The following is a 24473-nucleotide window of genomic DNA, read 5'->3' on the forward strand; positions in this document are numbered from 1 at the left end:
CTCCAAAGGTGCCTTGGATGTATCGAGCCCACTTATTAGCGACTACATGGGCCAGTTGCATAGGTGTCTTAAGACTAGCAGTTTGTCAATGGGCAGTCAGTACTTTTCAGTATTAAATAGACCAATCTATGTTTTTATGTAACTGACTTAAAATGTTATGAAGAGTCTTAAAGAAAAAAAAGTGATGATTAACTTGTAAGACTAGTCTTAATGGTTTTTGCAACCACCCGCTGCAGGCAACTTTGGATTTTCTTCTTTACCTTTTGAACTTGAATGAAGAGCATGCTTGAGGTGGAGAGCGGCATAAGCAGTAAAACACTGTGGGTAAGGCATCCTCTTCTCTAGCTCTAGCCAATTTTCTCATTTGTCAAATACACAATGTTACTCTTAAAAACATACACTCCAGACATATGACTGTACATTTATAGAAGAAAAATAATGATTTAGAATTACATTTGTAAAAGTTGGTAATATTTCAAACAAATGCATTTGGTGACTATTAGTCCATACGAACCTTTTTGTAATTCCCTTCATTGTAAGCACACTTAGTCAGAAATCTACAATACACGTCACGGAGGCAGATGATTCTGGAGATGGTCTTGCTTAAAGTGGGGTGTGCGGGGCGGGGCGTATTTAAATAAGGGGCGTGGTTAAATGAATGGAGTAGAATGTCATGAAGCTCTAACCGGCAGACAGCTAAAGGATATTTTCACACGGTAAGCTCTGTTTTCCTTTCTTTAGTCCTTTACAAATACAAGTTAAATAAATCAAGGATGTGATTGTCAGTCTTTATAATTTACTGTAATATTTTATTGTGAGATTTAGAAGGCTAGTTTGTTTTTAAAAGCTTTGTCTTGCCGGAGAGAATTTTACAACTTCAGCAGCTCATGGATAATTATTATAAAATAGCATTTTTAATTAATAGCAATGATTAATGTTGATACAATAACTGTAAATACGATACAATTACAGTTCAGACCAGTTAGCCTATATCAGCACAAGGCTTTTGAAATATTATGGTAGTCTACACTTTTATGAAAGTGCGTGTGTTTCAAAACATCGCTGCCTGCTCTTTAGAAAGCTCAGAAGGGTTTAAGACACAACCAGTATTGATTTCATCTTTGCTCGCATCTAATTTAAGGATGTTGTCTAATCGCGCTCAGTGTGTGCACACTGCAGACAGAGCCGTTATAGCTGTAGCCGGTGTGTGCTGGTGCAGTCGCGGGTAATCCAACATCTATTTTTATGCCAAAAATATATAAAGAGGTCAGGCTTGTCTAACTGACGTCAGTGAGATATCACTCAGTCACCAGTCGTCCGTTATTTTTTCATTGGCGGTCACCATGACATCATAAAATACCGGAGAGGAATACCGGGAGACCTCAGAGGTTTTGATTTAGCTATGAGGATTTCCTGTCGGATGCGGCAAACCGGCAACATTATTCTGCAGATATTGTAACTGGTGAGCTAATGAAATATTTCGTTATCTGTCGAACACAGTAGCGTATGGCTTTGTGTTTAGACAGAGCCGTTTTTTCCTGTGAAACGGAAAATAGATCAAAGAAGCAAATAGCCTAAATGCAACCTGACACTTTTTAAACACATGCGTGTTTATGTGTGTAAATCGAAACTGCTCTGTATAATATGCTGAACATAAAGTCTTTGTTAGTGTTTATCGAGCAGTGTTTCTCTTATGCAGTGCCGCCCAGACGACATGCTCAAATAATCAAGAGCTGCTCTTATTTGCGGTAACGTTATACATTTTAAAATATGTGTCTGTCTGTGTAGTCCACTGCATTCGGTCTTACAATAAAACCTTTCTTCGCCACTACATGACATATGTGATTGTAGAATTTTGCTGTATGATATTTATGTCTACTGCTTTTTACTGGCTGCAGCAGAAGCTCTAGGGGCACGAGTAATATCAAACGAGCAGAAGTGCTGCTGTTCTTCATATCAGCACGACTGAAAAATTCCAGACTGTGCGTTTGATATTACTCAACAGTTCGTTAAAAACGAATCAATATAAAACACAAATAATTTGTATTTCTTTCCTTTAGAAATGATTTTTTTTTAATGTTGACACCAAGAAGAGTTTTCTATATAACCTGATTGCATTTTTATTTCTTCATTGGTTAACATTTTCACCTTTGTGTTGCAGAGAGCTTGGGGTGGTTCTGGATCTGGAAGGACTCTTATCTGTAAATTAAAGCCATGGGAAAGGATTACTATAAGATCCTTGGCATACCTTCCGGATCTAATGAGGATGAAATCAAAAAAGCGTACAGGAAGATGGCCCTAAAGTTTCATCCAGACAAAAACAAGGATCCTAATGCTGAAGAGAAGTTTAAGGAGATAGCAGAGGCTTATGAAGTTCTGAGTGACCCAAAGAAGAGAGTGATCTATGACCAGTATGGCGAAGATGGTGAGTATGTTTGATGAACTACTGCCAAACATCTCAGTACCTTATCAGATTTTATGACTCATTCTTGTTGGAGCATAATCAGTTTTCTAGGAAGCCAGTTGATCAAATGGTCAAGGAAAACACAGCTGTGGTAAAAAAACAGTTTTACATTCATTCTTACATTTAAAGTCTGAAAGCCCATGTAGCAATTAAAAAGTAAATAAAAAATAGTACAATATATGATGACGTCCAAGAGCAAGACAACCCTTAATGTAAACAGGGTTCATCCAATCATTGACATGCAAATAAGCACATTAACCCAATGTTTAGGAATTTATAGTGTGAAACATAGGATTATGAATATTTATTAATTTTCAACCCCAGGTAAAGTATTTTTGCATGGTTTAGAATGACCAACAATTTTTATTTAGGACTGTTAGTGAGGCCAGCAGGGTGTGCTTCCCCTGTGGTCTGTGTAGGTCCTAATGCCCAGGTTTAGTGATGGAGACACTATACTGTCAAAAACCACCGAAAAGAGGGTCTCTTCTTCGCATTAGATGTTAAACCAATCCCAGGTTGTCCTTCGAAAAAGAGTAGGGGTGTAACCCCGGCATCTTGGCCAAATTTGCCACTGGCCTCAGTCCATCATCATGGCCTCCTAATAATCCCCATATACTGATTGGCTTCGCTTCATCAGGGCTGGACTGGGGCTAAAATTCGGCCCTGGCAAACTCAGCCCATCTGGCCCATGAGTTCCCCATGAATGTTTTTGCTGGAGTTAGGGCCTTAAATTTGAGTAAGTAAATAAAACTAGGACGGGGACAAATAATGATAGATATTATCGAATTTACGGCAAATGCAGATAAAAAACTTAATATTGCACTTTTGTCACACAGAAATGCACTTATGCAGTCAAGCACTGATGATTTTGAGCTGCAGTAAAGTAAATTTGCTGCTTTTAAATCCTGTGATCATTTACTCACTCTTGTGTCCTTTTAAACCTGTATGACTTCTGGAAAACACAAAAAAATATATTTTGAAGAATGTTGGCAACCAAGCCATTTTGGTTAGGCTTTACCATTTGAATATAGTATGAACAAAAAAAACAGACTCAATTTATTTTATTTTATGTTACACATAAATAAATTCATTTGGGTTTCGAATGACATTGGGGTGAATAAACGATCACATTTTTGGGTTGAACTACCCCTTTAAAAACAATCATATTTTTCGAGAATTAACATCTAATTTATGTAAGACACTAATATCTATCTGTCATGAGGTTCTCATTGAAATAACATTTAGCTAAATTTTATTAGATCTATTAAAAAGTTCATAAAACATTTTTAGAACAAAACAAATGTACGATAGTTACAGGTAAAACAATGCTCCTCATTACCATGGGTAGGCTATATGGTCTCTAAAATGTATAAAACCTATATAATACACTATTATATTTTTCATAAAAAAATGTAAACAGCTGTAGAAAATACGAAAATAGTCCCTATAAAAGATTTATATCTTGCAATATTAATTTAAGTAATAATAGCAACATTTTTAAAGGGGTACTTCAGCACTGAAAAGATGAATCTGTATTTAAACCAGGTCATTGATGTTGTAGAAATGTGAAATATTTTTTTAATTTGGTGCCTTCTAGACTGAGAAAAGACAGAAAATGTATTTTTGTCTCATGGGGATGAAAGACTGGCCATTCCCAAAGCCACCACTACTGGATTACAGTGACTGAGTTCAGAAAGTACAATTAAATACTGAGCGTGTCTGTTCAATATAACGATCGAGTTGCAGAGTGAGTCTCACAACTTCATTTAATGTCATAAATGAGCTGATGAGCTCTAGTGATGAGAGCTGAGGTAATCGCGACCACATTCGTGGCATACATTCACAACGCGAGTTCAGTCTGGCGCGTTTTCAGTTCATGTCTTTGGAAGCTTAACTTTCATAGAAATTAATTTGAGAAGTTAAAACACTTACATTGCTTAGCATCCGTTTAAATTAATGCCTGCAGCTGCAAGCTGTGCTGTGAGTGATCTCCATCCCCCATGTGCGGAAATGGCTCCCTCTGCTGGCTGTAGTCTTTAGCCTCTGGGCAAACATTCCAAAGATGACGCAAATATCGTCATCACGAGAGGAATTTTTCCAGAAATAAAATGCATAAATCTCTTGTCTCAGGGGGATATGAGGGGGGAAAGCACAATCATTTGAATATACTCCAGGGTTTCTACTGATACAAAGCCATATGCTAATCGCTGAAGTAACCCTTTAATAAATAGCCTACGTTTCTTCCAAAACGCCATATTTCTACACTTTTAGCTCTGCAAGGTAAACTGTGGGTGTGCTAAAGTGAAAAGATTGTAGTTGTGTATGCTGTTTTCCACTTTACCTCGTCATGAATACATGCTCGCGGCTGTAACCTGTAATGTTCCTATATCACACAATTGTAACAAAATCAGGATTTAAAGTGCCGTTCATAGAGAGCGGCAGAAACGCAGCGTACGTTCGCCTGCGGCTGCGCTGTGTGGATATTTGCCTTTTGCAGTTCCACGCACTCAATTAAAAATGAATAAATAAATTAAAAAGGGGCAAAAATTAAAAATTAAGGATTTCCAGTCCAGCCCTGGGCTTCATCACACAACAGGTGGATGCTGCACATGGGTGGTGGTTGAGGAGATCCCCATATGTACTTTCAGTACTGGGAAAAATATAAATAATATATAAATGTAACAAATTATTATTATCTTATTATTATAATCCAGCAGTCTGTTAGGCTTACTGCAGTCAGTGTTGGGGAAATTACTTATTACTTGCAAAAGTAATGCATTACAATATGGCGTTACTGCCTTAAAAAGTAAATATTTACGTGAGTAATTACTTTTTAAGAAAAGTAATGCATTACATTACTTTTGCGTTACTTTTTTTCACCTGGGCTGGGCTTTATATATATATATATATATATATATATATATATATATATATATATATATATATATATATATATATATATATATATATATATATATATATATATATATATATAAAATAAGTAATAAGTATATAAGTGCTGCTTCAAAATGCCAAAAGAAGAAACAGGAGCAAGAGACAAAAAATAGAGAGTAGGCAATTTATTGAAAACTGCATTTAAACTGAAACAGGCCGTTCATCAGCTGATCAAAAGTTTAAGACCATAGCCAACAGGCTTTCATGGCATTGTCCTTCAAGCAGTCATACTGTCAAGATCTCCTGATGGTAAAGGCAAAAAGGCTTTCTTTGAACGTGGCAGGATTGTTGAGCTTCACAAGCAAGGCCTTTCGCAACGCACCATCACTGCTGGGGTTCGACGCAGTAAGACAGTCATTTTACATTTCTTAAAAAATCCTGAGAGTTATGGGACAAAAAAGTCAAGTGGTAGTCCCAAAAAGATTAAATGCACTGAGTGGCAGGATCCGACGGGTTTTCCGTGAAGACACAGGTCAATCGTTTAGAATTTGCAAGGGAGCACCAAACATGGGACATTGAAAAGTGGAAGAAAGTTTTATTCTCTGACGAGAAAAAATTTAACCTGGACGGTCCTGATGGCTTCCAACATTACTGGGATGACAAGAAGATCCCACCTGAGATGTTTTCTACGCGGCACAGTGGAGGAGGCTCCATCATGATCTGGGGTGCTTTTTCCTGAAAATGGAGCTTCAGGTTGTGCAGGGTCAAACGGCGACTGGCTATGTGGATCTGTTGCAGTGGACATCCCTCTTGACCGAGGGCCCCGTCTGTGCGGTAATGACTGGGTCTTTCAAAAGGACAACGCTGCAATTCACATAGCCCGTCTGACGAAGGACTTCTTCCAGGAGAATAACTTTGCTCTTTTGGACCATCCTGCGTGTTCCCCTGATCTAAATGCCATTGAGAACATTTGGGGATGGATGGCAAGGGAAGTTTACAAAAATGGACGTCAATTCCAGACCGTGGATGCCCTTCGTGAAGCCATCTTCAGCCTCCTGGAAACAGTCGCATCAAGCATGCCGAAACGAGTTTTTGAAGTGATCAACAAGAACGGTGGGGCTACTCACTACTGAGTCCTTTTTTGACACTTTTAGTACTGTTGTGCATTTATTTTTGGGCTATGGTCTTAAACATTTGATCAGCAGATGAACGGCTTGTTTCAGTTTAAATGCAGTTTTCAATAAATTGCCTACTCTCTATTTTTTGTCTCTTGCTCCTGTTTGTTCTTTTGGCATTTTGAAGCAGCACTTACAACCCGGTTATGATCCACAAGTGCGAAATGTGTAAAACTTGCGTGTTAAGATTTTGTTCAGGAGTGTATAATAAGTAATAAGTAATAATAAGTGTTATTTTTGAGCAAATGTAATGACCCTTTCACACCAAAAGTGAAATAATAACACTTAACTTTCTTCACCAATAATAATAATAAAAAAATTATCTAAAGTAATTTTTGTGTATGGTTTAACTGAATCATCAGCAAGTACATTGGTCAATAAAGTGAGATTGAATGCATACAAGTATTTGATTTATTTAACATTTAATGATTGTAGGTTTGCATTTCATTTTTCGTTTGATTTTTTTAATTTTAAGGAATACTGAATCTTTTTCTTTTTTTTTGGAGCAAATGAGATAAAGTAAGAGTAAATGCACGCTCACATTTAGCCTAGAATTACAATAACCATCGTTTACACACAACGACTCCACACTTACAAATATTAGGATATTACAATATTGGGGCAAGAGAGATGTCATTCAAAAAACAAAATAACTTGTGTTACTTATTTGAAAAAGTAACTCGGATATTTTGTTGTAAATGTTAAAAGTAATGCATTACTTTACTAGTTAAAAAGTAATCTGATTATATACGCCCAACACTGACTGTGGTCTGAAATGTCCTATAGAAATAAAAAACATTTAGTTGACAAATATCTTATTTTGTAAAAGATACACAGATATGCATGAAGCATAAATTAGAAAGGGATTTCAATACCCAACATATTGATAGCTTTTCCCTGATGCCCACAAATTATCGGGACACAGAGTTTGCGTCATCGCGAAAGTAAAAAGCAGTGCTGTTCTTCAGACACTGTTAGTGCAACTCTACCACCTCTGCTTTTTCCAAACAATCAAAATAACTCCTTCACACTCCTGGATGATGCAGAAAAGTTCTCTTACTAATGCAGGACTATAATCATGGCACTATTCCAAAATAAGAAAAATGTCTGTGGAAACAAAGGAGGATTTCAAGGTATCCCACTCATGCCAACACCAGGCTAGATGCCAAACTAAGCATCTTTACACTGAGTACGCCTTTGCCAGTTCATCCTTCACTGAAATTACTTGTGAATTCTGACTTTAAAAAAAATAAAAAAATAGAATCTTCGCATAAATGCACCATGGCGTGGTGCCATATTGCTTGTAAAAAGAGCCAGTGGGTTCCCTCAAAAGGCTGTGGTAGCAGCAGCAAAAAGCTTATTTGTCTCTATTAACACACTGAAGTTTTTAAATCTGTATTTTAAGATATATGAATCTTTTATTCCCAAATGACCCACTTAATAATCATTAGCTGTTTTGGCCTGAGGAGTTCATTGAAGTTGCAAAGAATGAAGTGGAAACATGTTTTATAAGATTTCTGCATTTAGGATAAAGTTGAAGATGTGATGTTGCAAGATGAGTCAGCTTGTGTCCTGATAGTTAGAAGGAGTGCATTTGTTACAGGCCATCAATCACCTACCATAACACATGGATGTTAATGGTTTTTTAACAGAACTGAAAAACACAAAACAAATGATTGTTTGATCCTAACTGACCTGCTCTTTCAGTACTTCTAATTTTGTACAGGGGCGTGTTTTGCAGCAAACTTCAAAACACATTCACCATGCTATGGTCTTCCACTTCCACTGGCTCATTAGTTCCCCAGGATTAGTGCAACATGTTCTTTTCAGGATATTTTTTTTAGAACCAGACCACCAAATGAGGCCAGCTAGAAATTAAGAAGACTGTTCATTTTTCTGTGCTTTGCCCAGCTATTTGAATCTGTTCTTTTGTAACCAAACTGAGAGGAGGTGGAGAAAAAAGAGAAAGAAAAATAGACTTGGCAAGTGTTCTGTTGAGCTTTATACCTCAAAATGGTGACGTGTGAACAGTTGCAGACTAAATCAAATTCTAATCCATGCTAATTCATGGTGTAGGGCTAGTACTTGATAATTTTCCAACAGGACTTTAGAATTAACATCTCAGTTGCCAATTATAGTGTATGTGTAGGGTTGTCATCATAATTCATAAAACAAAAATTTGGTCAAAGAGGTTTTTTTGAAGGGGTGTTGGTTTCACTTTTATACTTAAGAGATGACAAAAAAAAATATTATTATTATTATTTTTTAACGATTCAGAAATATCATCACTGAAAGCTAGAGTGTTTGCTAACCTTGCAACGGTCACAGAAGAAACTGTGGAATTGGGAAGAACTTAAAATAACTTGAAGTAAATGCAGAAAACCCTGATACATTGTTCCCCCTTGTGTATTTCCTTTCAGGTTTGAAAACAGGTGGCACAGGCTCATCTAGTGGACAAGGGACTACATATCACTACACTTTCCATGGTGACCCACATGCCACCTTTGCTTCTTTCTTTGGAGGCTCCAACCCCTTCGATATATTCTTTGGCTCTGGACGGCAGCGAGGAACCACTAATGGCTTTGCAGACCATGGTGACCATGACATGGACATTGAAATGGATGGAGATGATGATCCTTTCAGTTCCTTCAGCCACTTTGGCTTCAATGGTATCAACGGTTTTCATCATGGTGGAGGTCGAAGACATCGTAATGAGCCCCTGCATGGTGGCCGAAGGAAAATGCAGGACCCTCCGGTGGTACATGAGCTTAAAGTGTCTCTAGAGGAGATCTTCCACGGATGTACCAAGCGGATGCGAATCACTCGCCGACGACTGAACCCAGATGGAAGGACGATGAGGACAGAGGACAAGATCCTTAACATTGTCATCAAGAGAGGCTGGAAGGAAGGGACCAAGATCACCTTCCCCAAAGAGGGTGATGAGACACCTGAGAACATTCCTGCTGATATTGCATTTGTACTCAAGGACAAAGGGCACCCACTCTTCAAAAGGGATGGCTCCAATATCATTTACACAGCCAAGATCGGTCTTAAGGAGGTATGTGTTTTAAAAACTAATATGTTTTGACACATCCAGTTTTCAATCCATTTTGTTTCCACCATTCCCCCCCCAAAAAAATATATTACAATGTTTTAAAAACCCTGTTCCTGGAGAACACCCTGTTCCTTTTTTGGCTCATTAAAGGGTTAGTTCACCCAAAAAACATTATGCATTTATGCATTTTGGCAGACGCTTTTATCCAAAGCAACCATTTTAAGGTACACATTTTATATTTTTGTCACTTTTTGCTTTCCCTGGGAATCGAATCCATGACCTTGGCGTTGCTAGCGCCACACTCTACTGTTGGAGCTACAGGAAAGCCACATAATTACTCACCCTCATGCCGTTGGACACCCGTAAGATGTTCGTTCATCTTCGGAACACAAATGAAAATATTTTTGTTGAAAGCTGATGGCTGAGAAAGGCTTCAGATAGGCCTCCATTGGCATTCAGTTTATTCTCACTGACCCACTCACAAGACCCATAAAGGCACTAAAGACATCATTACAAAGTCCATCTCACTACAGTGGCTGTACAATCATTTTACAATGCGACAAAAATAGTAATTGTGCACACAAAAATCAAAATAACGACTTTATCCACCAAGTTACTGACGTGAACTCGACGCATGTTCGAGAATATGATGCAGATCCGCCGTTTGGATACGTCACCCAGAAGTAAGAAGGAGCGCTGCTATCGCGTGAGTTCACGTCCGAGACCTACACGGAAGACAATAACTTGGTGGATAAAGTCATTATTTAGATTTTTTTAAGCACAAAAACTATTCTTGTCGCTTCGTTAAATTATTGTACAGCCACTGTAGTGAGATGGACTTTGTAACAACTTCTTTAGTGCCTTTTATGGGTCTTGTGAGTGGGTCAGTGGAAATGTACTGAATGCCAATGGAGGCCTTTCTGAAGCATTTCTCAGCCATCAGCTTTCAACAAAAATATTTTCATTTGTGTTCCGAAGATGAACGAAGATGTTACGGGTGTCTAAGATCATGAGGGTGAGTAATTAATGAAATAATTTTCATTTTTGGTTGAACTAACCCTTTAATTTTAGGTCTTGGAGTCTCTTCTATGAGCTGATGAGTCGCTTCAGGTGTATTTGAATAGGAATGCTTAAAGTGTTGGTTTGCCTATGTTTCCATTCAAAGTTATGAACTTATGAAAATTGGAATATCCCAACATTTTTAACATTTTTACTTTTGGTTGGTCATTATACCAAATCATTCTGACTTTGGCTCAGGCATTTTAGAATGATCAAACCAACATTTGGGATGCCGTGCAATGGAATTAGTCTGCTGGTTAGACCCGTAATTCATATCTATATGCGCATTGTGACCTATCCATCTAGCTTTTTATGTGATATCCCAAATGCAAATAGGTGGATGGAAACAAAGCTACTGTTATGGTTATTGGCCAGAAATTCAGTATTGTTCACCCCGTATTGACAGTTTTTTTGCACCTGTGGGCCTTTCCCCACTATTCCTTGACATTCCCTGTCTGGCCATCATAGCAGAGTGGGTTGTTTTATCAGTTGGCTTCTGTAGCCCAAGAATAGACAGACCCAGACTTAGATTAGACAGGTTTACACTGGACCACCCTTTGGCCTTTGTGCCCTCATTTATATGGACTTAAAGGGTAAACTAATGGGCTTCATTTGGTATCAACCCCACTCCAAAATAAGTGCTGAGTCTGACCTTGTTAATCTGCAATGCTTCTAAATTTGGCTGCATTATTCTCCCCATGCAAACAATTGGTAGCTTTATTGCCCTGCAATATTTTTGACGAGGGCTGTACAATATATTGGTTCAGGTTGTGAAATGTCACGTTAAGTAGGAATTATAGTTGTTCCGTGATTCGTATGGACTAGGCCCCGTGGTTTGGAGCGCATGTGAGTTGAGGATTAATAGCAACGTTCAATCTTCATAGAGTAAATGTTTATTATTTTCATGTGTTTTCAAGTCCTTTCAGTTTAAAAATGCAAACAAGTTTAAAGCATTTAAGCACAAGAAAATGCAAAAAAATAACTCATTTCAAAACTTGGGCACTGTTTTCTGTTCACGTACACAGAGCCGCCCATACAGCACGCAAACACTGAGTTCAGTTCTCTTTCTCATCTTTTTGTGATTGAATGGACACATGCATGCAAATTTATATCAAAGTGCCCATTTCGGCAAGTATCCTCAAAAACACAAGTGAACATAAACAGTTGAGAAGGAAAACAGATGTGCATCATTAGGCTATTTTGAATCTGTGCATTAGTCTTAATGTAATCTTAATCATTAGTGATTAATGGAGAAATCAACTTTCCCTTGAGCTTTTGATGGTAGTGGTAAAAGGTCATGGTAATACTGTATAAGAATACCCAGCAAACGATCGATCTCAGAATATGCCATACCTTGACGTCATCGTGTAGCAAAATACCACCTCTACAGAATAATAAGCACGCCTAATTCAGTAAGTAGGGTTGGGTACTGTTCACATTTTAAGTAATAAAAGCTTTCAAGTAATAAAAAAAAAAAAAAATCCAATCAATCACTGGTGGATGAGAGAGAAATCATTGTTTGTTTGATAAAGACGTTTTACGAGCCCTGTGAGAGAGCCCGGTTGCTGCTTCCAAAATAACCCCTCCCTCGTGGGAACTGACAGGTGAGCATAGGCTCATTAAATATGCTAATCTTATCCGATCCTAGCCGTGGGCATTTACTTCAAAAGTCTATGATGTGGCACGCCCATCAAAACCCAGTGTTCAGGAGAGAGCCTCAAAAACCAGTGTAGAAAATAGCCTGTTACTTATTCATTATGATGTTTTTGAATGTAAAAACCACACGAACGTCATAAGTTGACCTCAGACAAATAAATTAAAAAAGCCAATTCATGACACCTTTATACTGAAAGCAGCCTAATATACCTGCTGCCATCTATATCATGTTTCTGTACCTGAATACAGTTTGACTTATCTGAAAAATATTAAGCACGGTTTGTTTAATTTGTTTCTTTGTTCAGTTGTATTGATGTGCTTGTAATTAGTTTATTATTTTCTATTCACATGCACTTTCTTAGAATCCCTCCAATCATTCTATAATGATTCATTCTTTTCAAATAGAGCTATTTAAGTCATCTGGTGAAATTATTTTCATTTTGTAATATAAAAAAAGTATAAAAAACGAATCACTTCACAATGTCAGTTTTTTTCCCAATATCGTGCAGCCCTATCTATGACATTTCAGTATGAAACATTAACATTACTGTATAACATTATAATGTCTATATGGGTAAATGTTCTTGAGCATGACCAGTGTTGATCTACCATAGCTAGCCTATAGGACTCAATAGAACAAATCATGCTTGGTGTCTGTAGAGTCCTGGCTCAACATCATTGCTGATTTACTCTCTCTCTCCCACTTCAGTGTGAGAGCACTGGAATGTCATGGTGCAGTGTCATACGCCAAAGCAGAGTCCTCTCTTTGAAAAAGCGAGTTGAACTCGCCTTGATGAGTTGAACTGCACATATAAAATGTTCATGTGACTGAGCAAAGCGTGGTTTTTCGGGTTGCACATGGAACATTTAATGTTCACATCTGGAACCAAGACAGTATTGCTGATAATATAGTTAGTTCACAATAAACAAGTAGGTGAAAAATAATTTGAACTGTAATTAAAAAGTTAGATTTTTGTGAATTATATTTCTGTTGAAGTTGTGTTTTATCATGAAAGTTCAAGAGTTTACAGCTCAAGAATTTCACTGATGCAGTGCTAGCCTGTGGGGATTCAATAAGAACCTCAGAAATTTTTCCCCACAGTCATTAAATGCTGGAACATGATGCTTTTTTAATCAAAGCAATAATTCAAATATTATTTTGAGGTTGTCTAGATGTAATGGGATTTTCATGGGCTGACCCACTGAGGATAATAACCACTCCATATATTTAGTGACCTAGAAAACCACTGTCAGTTAATACTCTGTAGTGACATCAGCAGAAATAGCCTTAATGTCAGTCTTGAGTGACTGCGACTGTTTCAGAGAAGCCTGACAAGCCAGACCCATATCAAGATGTTTGGTCTGGAAACTCACCATAGACAGGGCTCAATCCGTGGGGCGGGATAAACGGTTGTGTTTTAAACTCCCTCCGCACGGCGTGCACATAATTGGATAGCGCTAAAACCAACCAGAGCAACGAAGGTGAAGCAGAGCTCGTTGACAGATTAAACTGACAAAACTCAGAACACATCTTCCCTTCTTAAGAATGACTTCAGTGCCGTTCTTTGTTATGATCTCAGAGAAAAGCTTAACTCCAAGTTGCGGTCAAAGCCGGTTCGAAAGACCACCATTGCCAGTTTCTGTGTTTACTAGAAGCACGCAAACGCAACTTGGCCGTCATTATGTTAAGCCCGCCCACCGACTCAATACACGATGTGATTGGCCCGACCAGAGTTTGGCGTTTACAGCTCAGAAGTGAATTGAGAGTTGGTAAAACACATATAGTGTTTTTTTAATTTAACATGAATAGTTAGTTTGCTACTACCTTGAAAGCAATACGTGATGTTTCTTTTGATATTTGACGATAATGGTACCTGGATATTTTTTTCATCCAGGTTATGATCTTTGTGAAGTAGCAGTGTGCTACCAAGTAGTCACCACATGATTGCTTCTATAACCAGTAGGCTGCTGTCTGTATGTTTTGGACTTCTTTGCAATATATTTGCGGGTTGTTTTGAATAAGCTGTAAATTGGGGAAATTTCCAATGACAGCTCCAGTCGAGGACAGAACAAAAAAAAATGGGAATGCTACTGGAAAACGAGGATGTCTGGTCACCTTAATCTACTCCTCTGGGCCAGCTATTTCAGTCATGCAAGTGCAGCATGACTGAAATATCTGGCTCTTTGAATGGGGAAACGAGAAATTCTCCAAAAGGGTTCGGCAAGCTTACCATTAAATTTCATATTTGAAATCACCAATGAAATCTGACAAGTACTGTTTTATAAATGTTGTTTCTAAACACTCGAATCATAACCAAAAAGAAGCATTTTTTATGTGCAGCCCTAAGCACTTGTCTAAGAACAATGACTGTTTCTATAGCAACCGGAGCTTCTAAGGGCAGCACTTTACCAATCAGCAATTGACTCTTTTATTTAGAAGGCAGGACTCATTCCGCAATATTACACATTCTTCCATTCATAGTAATACGAGTCTTTCTGTTTTTTGTCTTTGCTAGCTACTAATAGTTTCTGAGATGTTTTCAGAGCAGTGATTTACTTTTAAAGGTCTTGCTCATTAGATGTCCAGAATGAAACTTGATAAGTGCCAGTGAACATCACAAACTGTTTTGCCATCTGGTAGCATCTCATGCATACTGATGGCAACTTGCCACACAATTTTTCATCTGCCTGTTTATTGTAGATGCATTCATAGGGCAGATTTAGCATGGCTCTAGACTAGGCACATTAGCTACGTTTCCATCACCCTGTTTTAGTGCAAATTTTTAAGTATCTCATCACAAACTAGTTTTTGTGCTCACTTGAGGTGTTTTTTTAAGAAAAAGAGTTCATGTGAATAATGGGACATGGAAACGCATTTGCCGAATAAATTCAGGCGTAGCAGACATTAAACCCACGTGACTGATCGTTTGTTTTCCCTGATGGGGACATTCTTAAACGCTTAATGTAGGCCTACTAAGAAAGTGATATTAAAAGACCAAACTCAGTTAACAAAATAATAATAAAGCATACTATGTGCAGCAAAGCAGATGAGCCATGATATGACGAAAGAACAGAACTTGAATTGTTTTCAGGGTGAGAGCACTTATTGGAATAGGTCTCCCTCTGTGTTTATGACAATCTAAATGTGAGTACAGATTCGTTTTTTCAAAGATGATGTTTTAGTAATAATTTATAGCTTTTTTGTAACTGTTGGTCCATTAAGCCTCATAAGGGTTTTTTGGTTTTCTATGGAAGGAAAGCGCTTAACGTGTAATTAAATGCATTGCATTCATATTCTGGACTCATCTGATTTTCTGTACATATATGCTTTATTAGTTTGTGTAACGGGGTTCATAGATGGAAGGAAAGATGCGGGAACTGGCGAACGTTCATCAACTTGAATTCAAAACAATAAACTAAACAAAAGTAACGCGGGCAACCCCTCACGGAAGACTGCCTGCACACATATAACAAAACATAAAAAAACTCAACGTAAAGTCCAGGCCTGGTCCTCTTTCTCTTCCACTGTCTTTGCTCCTCCTTTTATACTCCCGTCACTCCCCCGTGGTGAGACGAGACTGGTGTGTCGCACAGCTGCCGCTCATTATCACTCGCCACTGGCCCGCTCTCACGGTCCCTCGCCTCGCTGCTTGCCACAGTTTGCTGTTTACCAAGTTTGGTCTTTTAATAGACTTTTCTTTTCTTAAGCCACTTTTTATTTACTGTTGGTTACTAGGTTACCAATGCCACTGCCATCCGCTCAAACAACTTGATGGAAACAAACCTAATTCGCATTTGTTTGTTTTTTGTTTTTTTGTGCAAACTTTTAAATGATTTGCTTCACATTTGGATGGAAACTCAGCTATTGTCTTCATTTCAATATGACTTTATTCATTTAGAGATGCGTTTATTGGAACCCCAAGGCACTGTTTTAATTTGAGCTCTGCTCTTTTTTAATTGCCTGCTGGTAATGACTGTGGGTTTGTACAGCAAGAGTAAGACAGCTATAAGGTCCTTGTCTTCTGGTAATTTCCATACCCAATTCATCTAGTAATTACTCATCAGCATTACTAAAGAGCCCTGTTAGCAGCGATGCCGAGGAAACGCAAGACCACATGATGATATCTGTAATGTATGATGATGCTGGATTATATAAGACAACTCTGAATGTGATTTTGCATCATTAAAGGGCTAGTTCACCCAAAAATGAAATTTATGTCATTAATGATTCTATTGATTCATGATTCGGATCGCCAATGTCACGTGATTTCAGCAGTTTGGCAGTTTGACACGCGATCCTGAATCATGAATCAGTAAGCTGATTCATGACCGTTTGAATCTTTATTTGAGGTTTGAAAACAGATGCGGAAGAGAAGACAATGCTGAATAAAGTCGTAGTTTTTGCTATTTCCGAGGCTTCAAGAGATTCTAATTAACCAACTGATGTCACATATTGACTACTTTGATTATGTTTTTATTCCCTTTCTGGACATGGACAGTAAAGTGTGCCTACACTTAGATACGGACTAAATATAAAATATCTTAAACTGTGTTCCGAGGATGAACAGAGGTCTTACGGGTGTGGAACGACAAGGGTGAGTCATTAATGACATCAATTTCATTTTTGGGTGAACTAACCCTTTAAGTTAATATGTTAATGGATCCTATAATGCCCTTTTCACAAGGTGTAATATAAGTCTCAGGTGTCCCCAGATTATGTCATAAATTTCAGTTCAAATTTCACCACAGATTATTTATTATAGGATGTTTTGGAACCCCTATTTGGATGGCAGCAAAAACACAAAAACATGTGACTCTTTAAATGCAAATGAGCTGCTGCTCCCTGCCCCCTTTTCAGAACAGGGCGGAGCCTTTACAGGCCGTGCTAGTTTGGATAAATGATGACACTAACGAGAAGTGGAAAACCTCATACTGTGAGTAGAATTCACAAAGACAGATGAAAACCAACTTTATGACAAACTTCATTTTCAGAACATGCAAGTACCGCACATTATATTTTTGTTAGGTACGCAAATCGCCTTTGTGAATGTGCTGGTTAGGATGCTAATGAATATGGTGGCTAGTTATCATTGTCTCTGTATTCATAGATCAGAGCTGTCATTAGTTTTATTTTTAAGAAGTAATAAAAGTGTGCTTCTGAATTTTTTTGCTTGCTCTTCTTTGTGTACTTTAAATACCAATACCTCAGTAATGTTAAGCCACTGCACTGTCAGTTTGCCACCTATCAACATGGATTAGCACAGGCATCTCTGACGTTTATGTACATTATCTGATACTAGTGGGTTTTAGAGAGAGTTCAGTGCTATGATTCATTCCTTTTTACCCGTTCAACAAAAACAGAAGCAGTTTGGGCATCACTACACAGGATTTTTTCTGTTATCAAATCGTTCCACCTTGTGCATGCCGTATCAATATTTAAGCTTGTTTTTGTCTTTATCTGCCTTTCTATCTTCTGGCTTCAGAGCTTACTGCTTCTTCAGCCATACATTAATTAATGCTCTCCTTGTCTCTGCTGCTAATAAGGCACGATAATAAGTGTATACATACAATATGTCTAATTTTTCCTCCTCGCATCATCAAACAACACTACACTACTAGCATATCTAAAGATACGGAAGCCAATGAGTGTGAGGATTCTTTGATGTTTAGTAAAATCGCAGGTCACATCATTTCACATACATTTAGGGGGTGATCCGCACCATACCTAAATAAAACACTTTTTATAGAAAATTTGTTGCACTTTATTTTACAGAACTGGGGTAATATCAGGTAACTAGATCTGTATCCGAAAGCTGAAAAAAATGCTGTTTTCGGAGGACACATTTCAAGGTAGAAAGACATGTCAGAATCTAAAGTTAGCATCACTTCCTGTCTCCTGAAATACCTTCACCTGACTGATTTATGAAGGCAGCACAGATGTATCCTTCGCTTCCTTTGATATCCCACAATCCTGTGCTTTCCATTCTGTGACAGTAGAGCTAAAAATTAAAGATGGCATCTAAAAGTTGATGTTGGTGGTCAGTTTGTGCAAATGTAAGTTTTTGACCAGTTTTCTACTTCTGATGTAATTTCCAGTGAGAAATTACTATTGTTATTATTACATATTTGCATATTTACCACTAAAGCTTCATTATTAAGCTGTAGATCATTAAAGTTTGTCTGAAATCAGTTTTGTGAGGTACCTTCGTGCACAAACGCTGTGTGCAAAGTCATTGCCTGACAGGGCAGTGAAGAAACAAGTTAGTTGCCTAAGTTTTTGGACAGAGCCTAAGGCTTGACATTAAAGGGATCATGAATTGAGAAATCAACTTTTTTCATTCAGCCTTTGATATATAAAAGTTAATTGTGATATAAGAATATCCTGTAAGTTTTCGAGCTAAACAACTTCCTTCTTAGTCAAAGAAAAGCTTATCTTGACACCAGGCGCCCAGCAAACAATCAATCTTAGAATGTGGCAGGCTGTGACGTCAGAGTGTGTGAAACACTGCCTCTGCGGAAGAAGATCAACTCCTACGTCATCACTGCCTGTTTAGCCTTGCCAAACCGATTCATGCGTGTAACATACGCCTAGTGTTAAACCAGATCGAGGCGCTACGAAGCAATAAACATGCTGTTGAGGATTACAAAATATTGTGCAGTGCCTGGGTACGACAGTAATGCAGCAAAGTAACTCTTCATTCTAATGCCTGATCTGAAATGTGATTTATGTACAGTCAGAAACCAGTGACTAAACGTCAACTTGCTTTGTTTCTCAATGAAAATAATCTGTTATTTAACGGTCATTAAATTCTATAAAGAAAGTGATTAAAGAAAGCTCCCTTTGCCATCGTTCAAGCAGCGTGAGCTGCAGCTGTCAATCAAACAACAAGAGTTAATCAGTGACCCCCGTTTTATTAAACAAATCTCTTAACTGTATTATGTTTGCACTGTTAGATGAACGCATTCGTTAGTGTTCAGGAGCTGCAATGACGAGATCGCTGCTTTCATGCGCTCAACATGTGTGTGATCAGCTACAAAGATCATCACTGCAACCTTTCATGTCAGGATCTAAATATAATGTAACACTTTTTACAATTAGTTAACCATGAGAGCTGTAATAGTAAAAACGCACTAAAAGAGAGAGTAATACTGAGCCATTTCAAATGTAAAGACATTAGCCAATCACAGCAGTGGGCGCTTAGACTGAAGTCTCCCAGCGAACATGCCCATTTAAAACAGAGCATTCAGAGCAGAGGCTAAAATCCGGGTAGGAAAAATGCCCTTTATTTCTAAATGATGACAATTTTTGATGTAAAATGCATTCTAACATTGTAAGTGCACCCCAGGAAACATCATACAACAATAAAACAACGTAGTTCATGACCCCTTTAACTTTTTTGCTCCCCATCAACTGTGGCTAGTCGTTTTCCAAATGTACTAGCCACTCAGCATGTTTACTGGCCACAATTTTGACAACAATACAATGGGAAAAACGGCCATATATATATTTTAATATTATCTCATAATTTGGTAGTCTGTATATTAGGCTGTTGTCACTTTAAGACCTGACACAAAGATCCATTATACTATTTTATATAGCCAATATATTAGCCAATTATAATAGCTATTCAAGCCCTGTAAAACAAACAATATTCCTCCTGGGGAAATGTAATTTGTGAGTGGGGTGTAGGTTGTCTGTCAACTCGCTGTTGGAAAGATGAGAGAGCGAGAAAGTGCATCTAGTATCTTCTGTGGAAAATGAGTATTGTAAGTGTTTCATATATATTTCAGTATTGAGTATGTTTTCAGTATGTATCAAAAAAATCAATATTTTTGACAACACTTTACACATTATTATTTTAGATACCGTTTTAATAGACAGTAATTAAAAAATATTTATTATAATAAATTCAACCCGCCAAAGTGGCTAGTGACTGCATTACACACCACTGCTGAAATCCAACCGCATTTGGGGATTAGTAATGTTAAGGCCTGAAGGTAACTCCATGGGTTAAGGTTAGGTTTAGGGGTAGGTTCAGGGTTAGTAATTAGTTATTACACAATTATTGCAATTACTACAATAAGTACATCGTACATGGGTAACAGGATTGTAAAATAATGTGCTACTGAAAACTTTTATGCTGAACCTGTACATCTATGTTTACACAGCAGTTGTCAGTCATTTGGTGTGCTAAAAACAGTTCTGTTCATAAACATTTAGGCTATTAAAAAGAGAGTGACAACTAAACTGTCAGGAATTGGGATTTTGAGCGAGTTGCAAATAGTTCCACTTGACTATGTGTCATCATTGACATAATTATGAGATGATCTGCTTGCTTAGTGGGTTTGTAAATGTAGCCTATATTTCACTAGTGGTAATGCTCTGCAAACTTTGTATTGGTGTAAATGTCCAGATCAGTGACAAACCTCTGTGTCACACCTAGCTGTAGACCATAAAAGAACTTGTTTTATTTTCAATCTCCTTTAACAACACTATGTTTGGGAAACATCATCATTAGCCTGAGTTGAGGAGATGCCTGGCACCTTGTCATGGTCAACTGTTTTGTGAGAGTATCAACTACTCCCTTCTTTCCATGAATCCCCCGTCTCCCCCCAGCCCACACCACTGCTGTCTGTAGGAAGGAGCTGATGTCACTGCGAACACATTTTCTCGTCCCTCGAGACAGCTGCTAAGCAGAACTGTCTGGAATTGTTTGTGCTTGGTATTCACAGAAAGTTCATGAAAAGCTCTTCCAACATATAAGCTCACATGCAATAACCACGGGTCTTCACTGCATACATTTAAGCTTTAGTCTTTAAAGTCTTGAATTTATTCAAGATATTCAATAGTGAGGAACTTCAGAAGATAAAAATGAACTAAGTCTGTTATATGAAGTTCCAAACATAAATATAGGAGGAGCTTGTTCATCCAATCCTGTCAGTTACATTTGCAATTTGTATGTCTTATTATTTTAACAAAAACCTGTAGACTATATCTATGCTTCTGGGAATCTTAAAGCTTCAACCCCTCCATAATGGAAAGCTTGGCAAATCTGTTCACATTATCACACTGCAGGTTTATATGAACCAGTGAAGTCCTGAATTATTTAATTATTTCAGGCAATAACTTTCAGAAAGCTCAGAGTATGCCGTCCACTAACATCATAAATGCTATACACTCAAGTACCACGAAATGCCAGCAAAATATAAATCATGTCACAAAATATTCTGTATCTAAAGTTGCGCCAGTTTCCATTTTTTTTTACTTTTCTTATCTATTTCTTATGTATTCATTCAACAGATGTTTGTTTGTTTTTTCCCAAAGGAATGAGGACAGTGATACTGTGGTTTGTGTACACTGATAAAAATTATTTATAGTTCACTTTATAGTTCTGGCACAATATGGCTGTCATCGCATATCGCATGATCCAGGTGGATGCTACACATTGGTGGTGGTTGAGGAGATGCTCAGGACCATCTTGCCCATCATGCCCCCCCCCCACCCCACCCCCACCCCCCGCCATGTAAAGCGCTTTGAGGAACCAGAAAAGCACTATATAAATGTGACACATTATTATTATTACTTTCTGATACTGCTGTTCCCATCATGCACTGGGGCATACATAATTATTAAGGTTACTTTTTTGCTGTTTTCCAACTGTATTTAAACTGTTTTATTGTTGTTTTTGTTATTAGGTTTAGTAACTTGTTGTTTTGTGACATCTGGAGTTTCTATTCAAAATGACACATTACTCAAAAATAATGCATCGAATGCTACTTTATTGCATTCTGTTTGTGTATACCAAGTATTGAGGTCTATATTTGTGTGGGTATACATTATTTATATTGTGTAGATCACCTACGCAAAATCTACTGTATTATTTAGTTAGATGTTTCTGAGTAATTCAATATTTAAAAACCTATATATATATATATTTTTTTTTTTTTTTTTTTTTTTTTTTTTTTAGTTTTGTTTTGAAAATCATTCCACTTCAACAATTTGAAAGTTTTCCATCTATGCAAGGAATTGAATTATATTTTGTTTGTGCAAACCAATGTAATCCTGATTCAGTCTCTTTTTTTATCCATAGCAACTTCTGATTTTGGACTCACAATTAATGTCCTCAGCTGATTTTTCATTTGCTTCAATAGCTGTGTGAAATGAGAGCAGTGGCCAGAATTAGCTTTCTGTGCACTCAGCTACTCCATCCGCAGCATAACACACACATACACACACTTGGACTTCCCCACATGCTTGCCCACTTTGACACAATCCAAGTCTGAAATTTTATAGCTCCTGCAAAAAGTTTTTAATCAAATGTGAATTAACCTATTATGTAGATATTTGTTGATAATATTTATTAGGGGAAAAAATGAAAATAATCATAAAATTATGCTATTAACATTTTCATTTTATAGTGAAAGTAAATACATTTATAATGTTGCAAAATAATAGTTAATATACATTAATGATATTAACTGTTGGTTTTTACTTTATTTGTTTTTTAACAGTGCACTATACTTATGCGAACTATATCTATACTGTACATGTGCTCTCTTTGCCTGTAACATCATAGAGGCATCTTACACTAGGTCTCTATGTCACCATGTAGAGTTTGTGCTTAAGTGTTGAAATACCATCAGCGTCTCTTGTCCGCACTGACTTCACTTTGCTTTTTTCTTTTTGATAGGCCTTGTGTGGCTGCACAGTGAACATTCCCACCATTGACAACCGAGCGATCACATTGCCCTGCAACGATATCATCAAACCTGGCACCATCAAGAGACTGCGTGGAGAAGGCCTACCTTTCCCAAAAAATCCATCCCAACGCGGGGATTTGATAGTTGAGTTCCAGGTGCGATTCCCAGACAGAATACCACCCCAGTCCAGAGAGATCATCAAACAGCACCTACCACAGTCTTAGAGGAAGTTCAGTGGATTCACTTAAGCTTACATTTTTCAAACACGGTTTCCTTAAAATACAGACACTGAATTCAAAGAGGGACAAATATGTCACAAGGACCAGGGGCTCGTTTGATATTTTGCTAGTTTTAATTAATTTATTATCACTGAACATGTGAAACGCCAATTGGTTTTTTTTTAGATGTTGAAGTAGTTTGTTATGCAGAGGTTTGTGGCTTTTACCCCATGACTTTAAAAAAAAAAAAATCATATATTATTTCCCTTTGACGGTTTTTATTCTCTGTATCAACATGTTGAAGGCAAATGGTTATAAAGAAAAACAAAATGACTGATTTGTTGGATGGGAGACTAATATTTTTGGTGCAATGATGCGATGAGGACGGTCCAAAAACAACTGCCTATTTATTCTGAATTTGAACCTGTGTCATTTTGTAGCAGATTAAACTATTTTACATTGTAGTTATCAATTCGCTCATTTTGAAGGTTGATTAAGACAACTAAAGTGTTGGTGACTTCTGGTTTTTTAGGGTTTTTGAGCACCAGCAGAGCCAATTGGTAACGATTTGATAGATTTCCACTTCCTGACCCATCTCTACGGGTGCTTTCTGGTAGTTTTTGAAGTACCAGGTACTGGCATTTCTGGTAAACATTTAGTAGTGTGATCAAGGGATTTTTTTAGATCACAGAAATTGTGAGTGCCTTAATGTGGCTCAAACCAGCTGTTTTATTTTCATTAGCATAGAAAATGGTATTGTTGAAAAATAAATACTGTAATCAGATTACGTAGTACAGGGGTCTTCAAACTAAGGCCCCATTTACACTGCATGGTTCAAGTGACCCAATTCCGATTTTTTTTCCTCTCATGTGGCACAGATCGGATATGACATGTGAACGTGTAAGCAGTAAAAAAACGCATGAATTCAGGCCTCATTCAGGCCTCATTCATATGTGGTAATAAATCCGATATGATTCGGATGCGTGCATTAGCGTCTGCCATGTAAGCGGTCAAATCCGATATATTCCCCAGTAAATGCGAGTCGTACGTCATTGAAAAAAGGACGGAGGCGAATGACGTCAACTCAGGTAAACACAAACTGGGATCAAGGGCCAGTGTTGCCAAGTCCGCGGTTTTCATGCAGAATTGGGCTACTTTTGAGTTGCAATTGGACAGGTTTTGTTGTGAAAACCTGGCCTGTCAAGGGCTCCGCCTTAAGAGAGAAATGTTTTGCCGACCTTTAAAGATGT

General features: G+C 37.6%; 1 protein-coding gene across 3 annotated transcripts; it reads left to right on the top strand.

Moving 5' to 3' along the window:
• The first annotated feature begins 663 nt into the window (after positions 1 to 663).
• dnajb5 (DnaJ heat shock protein family (Hsp40) member B5) lies at positions 664 to 24156 on the top strand. 3 transcript variants are annotated; one of them, XM_067438377.1, is made up of 4 exons: positions 664 to 716; positions 2162 to 2425; positions 8955 to 9592; positions 22996 to 24156. In XM_067438377.1, the coding sequence occupies exons 2-4, from the start codon at positions 2215 to 2217 to the stop codon at positions 23227 to 23229; spliced, it is 1083 nt and encodes a 360-aa protein (XP_067294478.1). In that variant the 5' UTR covers positions 664 to 716; positions 2162 to 2214; the 3' UTR covers positions 23230 to 24156. The 3 variants fall into 3 exon arrangements, with proteins under 3 accessions (XP_067294478.1, XP_067294479.1, XP_067294477.1); XM_067438378.1 differs by lacking the exon at positions 664 to 716 and adding an exon at positions 1123 to 1225; XM_067438376.1 differs by lacking the exon at positions 664 to 716 and adding an exon at positions 1241 to 1462.
• Positions 24157 to 24473: the final 317 nt, after the last annotated feature.

The sequence above is a fragment of the Pseudorasbora parva genome, chromosome 3, assembly GCF_024679245.1.
Source record: "Pseudorasbora parva isolate DD20220531a chromosome 3, ASM2467924v1, whole genome shotgun sequence".
Taxonomy (NCBI): domain Eukaryota; kingdom Metazoa; phylum Chordata; class Actinopteri; order Cypriniformes; family Gobionidae; genus Pseudorasbora; species Pseudorasbora parva.